We start from the raw sequence: 6290 nt of genomic DNA on the forward strand, positions 1-6290 counted from the left end.
GAGCATCGATTACTCATTCAAATCTCCTGGTGTTCCTCTTTGATCAATGCATATGTATATTTTTCTTCACTGATTTTTTGCTTCAAAAGCCTCCAAAGATACGATCATGTCTCCACATTGGATTGTATTTTTGACCATACTGACTTGCTGCTATACTGCCTGTGTAATCTCTCAGCCGTATGATTACCCAACTGCAAACCTCTCCACAAGATGGATCAACAGTGTCACTGCAAATCATTCGGTGGACTTTATAGATTCTTCGACGGTTCGAAACATACTTCTCAGAGGAACTTTTGGTCCAAGATATGCTTGTGGGTTCTATTGTAATGGGAATTGCGACACATACCTGTTTGCCATTTTTATTGTCCAAACAAACAGTGATGGAAGCATCACTTCTCCTGCAAGCGGATTCCCGCCGGTCGTGTGGTCTGCTAATCGGGACAATCCCGTTCCAATTAATTCGACTTTGGAGCTCACGGCAGAAGGTGATTTGGAGCTCAGAGATGCCGATGGGTTATTGGTGTGGTCTACAAACACCGCCGGTTTGTCAGTTGCAGGCATGAACATGACAGAAATTGGAAATCTTGTTCTCTTTGATTCCAAAAATGCGGTAATTTGGCAATCTTTTGATCATCCGACGGATGCTTTGGTTCCGGGGCAGATCTTGATATCAGGTAAAAGTCTCACCGCTAGTGTTTCTTCAACTAATTGGACAGAAGGGGGTCTGTTCAATTTATCGATGTCTCCACAGGGCTTGAGAGCTTCGATAGAATCGGATCCTCCACAGGTGTACTATGAAATCTTGGGTGTTGGCACTAAACAAAACAAAGAAGCCAGTTATGTTAAATTTCAAAATGGGAGTCTGCAGTTATATATAAACTCCGTTGAACCAAGCAATCCCGATTTTTCAGTAACGGTTCCTGTGGCTAAATCAGCACAGTATATGAAATTGGGGCCTGATGGGCATCTTAGAGTTTATGAGTGGGGAACAAGATGGAATGAAGTGTCTGATATTATTACAGATTATCTTGGTGAGTGCAATTATCCAATGGTTTGTGGGAAATATGGAATTTGCTCGAATAGCCAATGTAGTTGCCCCAGAACAAGCTCGAATTCGGGATCTTTTAGGCAGGTAAATGACAGGCAGCCCGATCTTGGTTGTTCTGAAGTAACTCCCCTGACTTGTGATGCTTCAAGAACTCAGAGTTTCTTGGACCTCGAGGATGTAACATATTTCACCTTTATCACAGACATGGAGGATACTAGTATGGATAATTGTAAACAGGCATGCTTGAAAAATTGTTCCTGCAAAGCTGCTATATTTCGATATCGCTCTGATTCTTCCAACGGGGATTGCTATTTGCCATCCCAAATCTTCTCATTGATGAATAACGAAAAGGACAAGATCAGCTACAATTCTTCGGTATCTGTCAAAATCCAAGTTGCTCAGACTGCGGGATCCCCTGCCTCAGAATCGCCGGTTAATGTAGAGGGAAAGAAAAGCCTTTTAGGGCCAATCTTAGGATCCACCTTGGGAGGATTTGTTTTAGCCGTTGCTGGATTGACCTTTTATGTAAGATGGAGGAAGAGAAAAGATGAAGTTGAGGAGGATTATTTAGATCATGTACCAGGTATGCCCACCAGATTTTCTTACGAGGAGTTGGCGAGTGCAACTGACAACTTCACTAAGAAGCTCGGTGAAGGAGGATTTGGGTCGGTTTTCGAAGGGACATTGAAGGATGGCGAAAGGATCGCCGTGAAATGTCTGGATGGACTTGGCCAAATCAAGAAATCATTTCTAGCTGAAGTAGAAAGCATTGGCAGCATCCACCATGTTAACTTGGTAAGACTAATTGGGTTTTGCGCGTATAAATCCCACAGGCTTTTAGTCTACGAATACATGTGCAACGGATCCTTGGACAGATGGATCTACACTCCCACATCTCTTGACTGGAATCTTAGGAGAAGAATCATACTCGACATAGCCAAAGGATTAGCTTACCTCCACGAAGATTGCAGGCAAAAGATCATTCACCTAGACATCAAGCCCCAAAACATTCTTCTGGATGAGAACTTCAACGCAAAACTTTCGGATTTCGGCCTTTCCAAGCTCATCAACAGGAACCAAAGCCAAGTCGTGACCACCATGAGAGGCACGCCCGGTTATCTCGCCCCGGAATGGCTCAGTTCAATCATTACTGAGAAAGTAGATGTGTACAGCTTTGGAGTGGTAATCTTAGAAACTTTGTGCGGCAGGAAGAATTTCGATTTCTTTAAGCCAGAGGAGGAAGCTCATTTACTATCCCTTTTCACGAAAAAAGCCGAGGAAGAACGATTGCTGGATATAATCGACAGAAGCTGCGAGGGCATGGAATCAAATGGAGCAGAAGTTTTGAAAGTGATGCAACTTGCGGCATGGTGTTTGCAAAGTGATCATGCCAAGAGGCCGGCCATGTCAGTGGTGATCAATGTGTTGGAAGGAGTTCAAAATGTTCAGAAAGATTTGGATTACAACTTCTTTAATCCACAGATCTCTGTTAACAAAATCCAGGTTGTTGCTTCTGATCAAGATACGACTCTATTACTTCCTTCTGTTCTTTCGGGGCCACGATGATTTGATCACATTCACCCACGGCTGCGGTTTAGTGTACTTGAAAATTTGTAATATGTATGTATGTTTTAAAAATTTTGAAAATCAATTTAATAGATTATATTGGATAATATTTATAGTTTTCAAAAATATTGTTGGTTTGATGATTCCCAAATTAAAATGATTTAACATTCATATTTTTACTTCATTATTTAAAAAAAAATGAAGCTATGATTGCAAATTTGGTATTAAAAAATGGTTGAATGAATCATAAATCTCTAAGAATAATCTCTGAAACAAAATGGACGAGGAAAACCCGGTTAGAAATGGAGGACAATTATATGTATTTCCAATTTCAGCCAATAACATTAATGACAGGGCAAATTGGTACCATTTGATTTCAATAATTAAAAAGGATATATTTTTCATTTTTAAAAAAAAACTCTTCTTTATATAAATAGAGAAGGAAAGCACATGCAAGAAATATCATATTATTTAAGTTATAATTTTGCAACAAGTTTAATTTTCGTATAATTATACGAAAATCCTGAAGTTCCTGGCTTGGGATTTCATTATAATTAATTAGCCAGCTACAAAGTTTTGACCTTTCTTGAAGTTGTTTGTTATTCTAACAGCATTTACACAACTTTGTACAATTTATATGGTCTGATGGCGGCTTCATGTAAGTTCATTTTTTACTTTTATTTCGTGTGGGACGGGTAGAATTCATGCATCTTATGAAAAAATACATTTCAGCCAATTGAGAATGGTAGTTGTTTGGGATTGTTGATTATGAACTACATGCAATTGTTTCCCTTTTTTTTCCTTTAAAATTCTGGTGCGGAACGCGGCTGTGCAAATGTAACTTGTATTTCCCAAGCCTGGGGAACTCCCAAATCACTATAAGAACATGAAAACTAGATCCACTGGTGCAAGTTCTTGTTTCAGTTGAATATGTGCAAGTAATTCTTAACATTCCTTTCCTGTTTCAGTTTGGTTGGGGGGCTCATATAAGCTCCTGTTAAGTTAGTTTCAGTAATTTCTGGTCATGTTGCGCATATGGCTGCTTAAATAACTCCATTTCTGAGCAATGCAGCTATCTGAGAAAAACTGAAGTAAAAGCTGGAGGAGAAACTGAAATTGCTTACAAGTTACAGCTCAAGAAACTGATATGAGAACAGAGTTAAACAATGAAAGGATGTTGCGAGGGAGAGGTTCCACAGCTGAAGTGAATCTCCGGTTGACTAATGTCCAAAAGATCAAAGAGACTAGCTAATCTAAAATGCAAACAAGAAAACTAGAGTTTTTTATGCAGATGTTTTCCTAATGTTTACCGTAGATTAAAGTTAGGGAACTTTGTCAGGATTAAATTGCTTGAAGTTGACAAGCTCCTGGTTCAGATAAACTTTTCTGGAAGTACATTGGTCACAATGCTGCCAGAAAGGGGAAAGGCCTTGCCTACAAGTACTTTAATGGGGAAGACACCTCGAAAGGTTTTAAAGTCAACCTGGGAGTACCTGATGGACATAAATATTGGAATAAGGTCAACAATAAGCTTTTAACTGAAAATACTAATTTCGATGATGTCATTTGTGTCATAGAATTAAGGATTCTGACATACGAAAGTTACAAAAGGATATAACAAAAGCAATAGGGGTAAGTTTAGATGGTTTTGATTCTGAAATGTCAAGGGCTACAGAATTATTTAGTGCTTTGATGCGGCGGGAAGATTTTTGCTGATAATTGATGACATGTGGGAAGCATTTCATCTTGGTGAAATTGGAACCTGTTCCCTCACGTGAAAATGCTTGCAAAATTTTAGTAACTACTATATATCACTGAGAGTATGCCATGACATGGAGACCGTTGCCGAGATTGAAGTTCACATGCTTTCTCAAAGAGAAGTGTGTGCCTATTTTTGAACAAAAGGTTGGTCAAGAAGTACTGTCATCCCCAAGAATACAAGATGTTACCCAGGAAGTTGCAAAAGAAGGTGGTGGTTTACCTTTGGCATTCATTACAATTGGAAGGGCTCTGAGAAAAGAAAGCAATATTAGACATTGGAAGAGTGCATCGAGTGAGTTAAGGAACTCACCTTCAAGTACTGAAGGGATGGAGAATCAGGTCTTTGCTCGTTTGAGATTTAGTTATGACAGACTAAAGGATGATACCTCTCGTTCATGTATTCTGTTATGTGCATTATATCCAGAGGATCATCTTATTGATACAGAACAGGTGATAAAGTACTGGTTATTTGATGGTCTTTGGGTCACTTTGGGAGTCAAATTGCTCGGATGCAATTGGGAGAGGATTTTGAATTATCTGAAATGTGCTTGAATGATGGAGAGTGTGTTCCAATTTGAAAGCTGTGGAGAGCATGTGAAGATACATGATTTGATAAGGGATATGGTTATTAAACTTATTAGAGAAAACTCAAGTTGCATAGTTAGATCTGGCCTTGGTTTACAAAGTCCCCCAATGGAAAATGAATGGCCTCCAGATCTTGAGATAGTGTCCTTGATGCGATATGATCTGAAAAGTATCAATTGTGAGCCAAAATGCCCTAAGCTTCGTGCATTGCTGTTGCAATATAATTCCATCATCAAAGGAATGGCTACTACCATCTTCTAGCATATGCAAAACCTCAAATTTATAATGGTATAGTCCGGTTGCCGGATTCACTATCCAATATGGAAAGGCTTTGTGCTTTACTGCCTCACAGTTGTTGGAACTTGCAGTATGTGCCAACATTAGCAAAGCTCAAGGATTTAAGGGTTCTGGACCTTTCTCATACGTCCATTGAATACATGCCCGAAGGGATGCAGATGTTGATGAACCTACATCATCTTGACCTTTCCTGCACTGAAGTATTAAATGCTCCAATCCATCTACTTTTGCTAAATTACAAGCGCTTGGAAAATCTCTTACTAATAGGCTTGTGGGAGTTCACAATTGGAACATTATTCCTTGACGTTGATGTTATACAGAGATGCAGAAGGTAGTACTTGAAGTAAGCTTCAGCAGCATGGAGGACTTTGATCAGTATATCAGCTCTGGTCACTGGAGCTTGCTTGAGAATTTGGATATACACACATGGTAAAAACAGTGTAGGGGTTCTTTGAATTGATATCGGTGAAAGATCAAGTCCTGCTTGTTGCCAGGACGGGTTCTTGAGTTGGAAATCCAAGATCGTCGAGGTATTACTCGATCACCAGTGTTTATGACAGCTGGTGCTTCTCAGCTACAATATTGTTGTAAGATTCTATACTGTGATCAGATAGTGCTTTTACCAACTTAGAAGCATGGAAATGGAGGGTCTGAGCAAATATCTCTGAGATAATTGCAACAGGAGAAGAGGATGGTGGAGCAACAGAAACAAATCATCCTGATATTCTCCTCCCTACGTTACAGAGAATAAAACTAAGTTGTTTGCCAGAGGAGTAATGACTTGCGACTCGTTTGGAAGTTTTGGCTTGTCCAGGATCGATGACATTACCATTCCTTGTGGGTATGAGGGAACAGCTGGTCGGCTCTCTAGGAAATAAGAAGGAACCACAGAGCCCGAGACTTGTTATCCATAATCAGCTGCGGCTCTGGGAGGAGTTCATCTTTCGGGCCATGCTATTATAATTAATACCGAGTCTTTTTCTTAGTGTTACTAGGAATGATCACGTGCGATGCACGTGGGTGATTAATAATG

General features: G+C 39.7%; 1 protein-coding gene and 1 pseudogene across 1 annotated transcript; both read left to right on the top strand.

Moving 5' to 3' along the window:
* The first annotated feature begins 6 nt into the window (after positions 1–6).
* Positions 7–2711, top strand: LOC140966870 (G-type lectin S-receptor-like serine/threonine-protein kinase SD2-5). The gene has a single exon (XM_073427145.1). The coding sequence runs from the start codon at positions 107–109 to the stop codon at positions 2612–2614; it is 2508 nt and encodes an 835-aa protein (XP_073283246.1). The 5' UTR covers positions 7–106; the 3' UTR covers positions 2615–2711.
* Positions 2712–2891: 180 nt separating this feature from the next.
* Positions 2892–6242, top strand: LOC140966869 (disease resistance protein RPS2-like; annotated as a pseudogene).
* Positions 6243–6290: the final 48 nt, after the last annotated feature.

The sequence above is a fragment of the Primulina huaijiensis genome, unplaced genomic scaffold (genome assembly GCF_012295235.1).
Source record: "Primulina huaijiensis isolate GDHJ02 unplaced genomic scaffold, ASM1229523v2 scaffold208156, whole genome shotgun sequence".
Classification (NCBI taxonomy): Eukaryota; Viridiplantae; Streptophyta; class Magnoliopsida; order Lamiales; family Gesneriaceae; genus Primulina; species Primulina huaijiensis.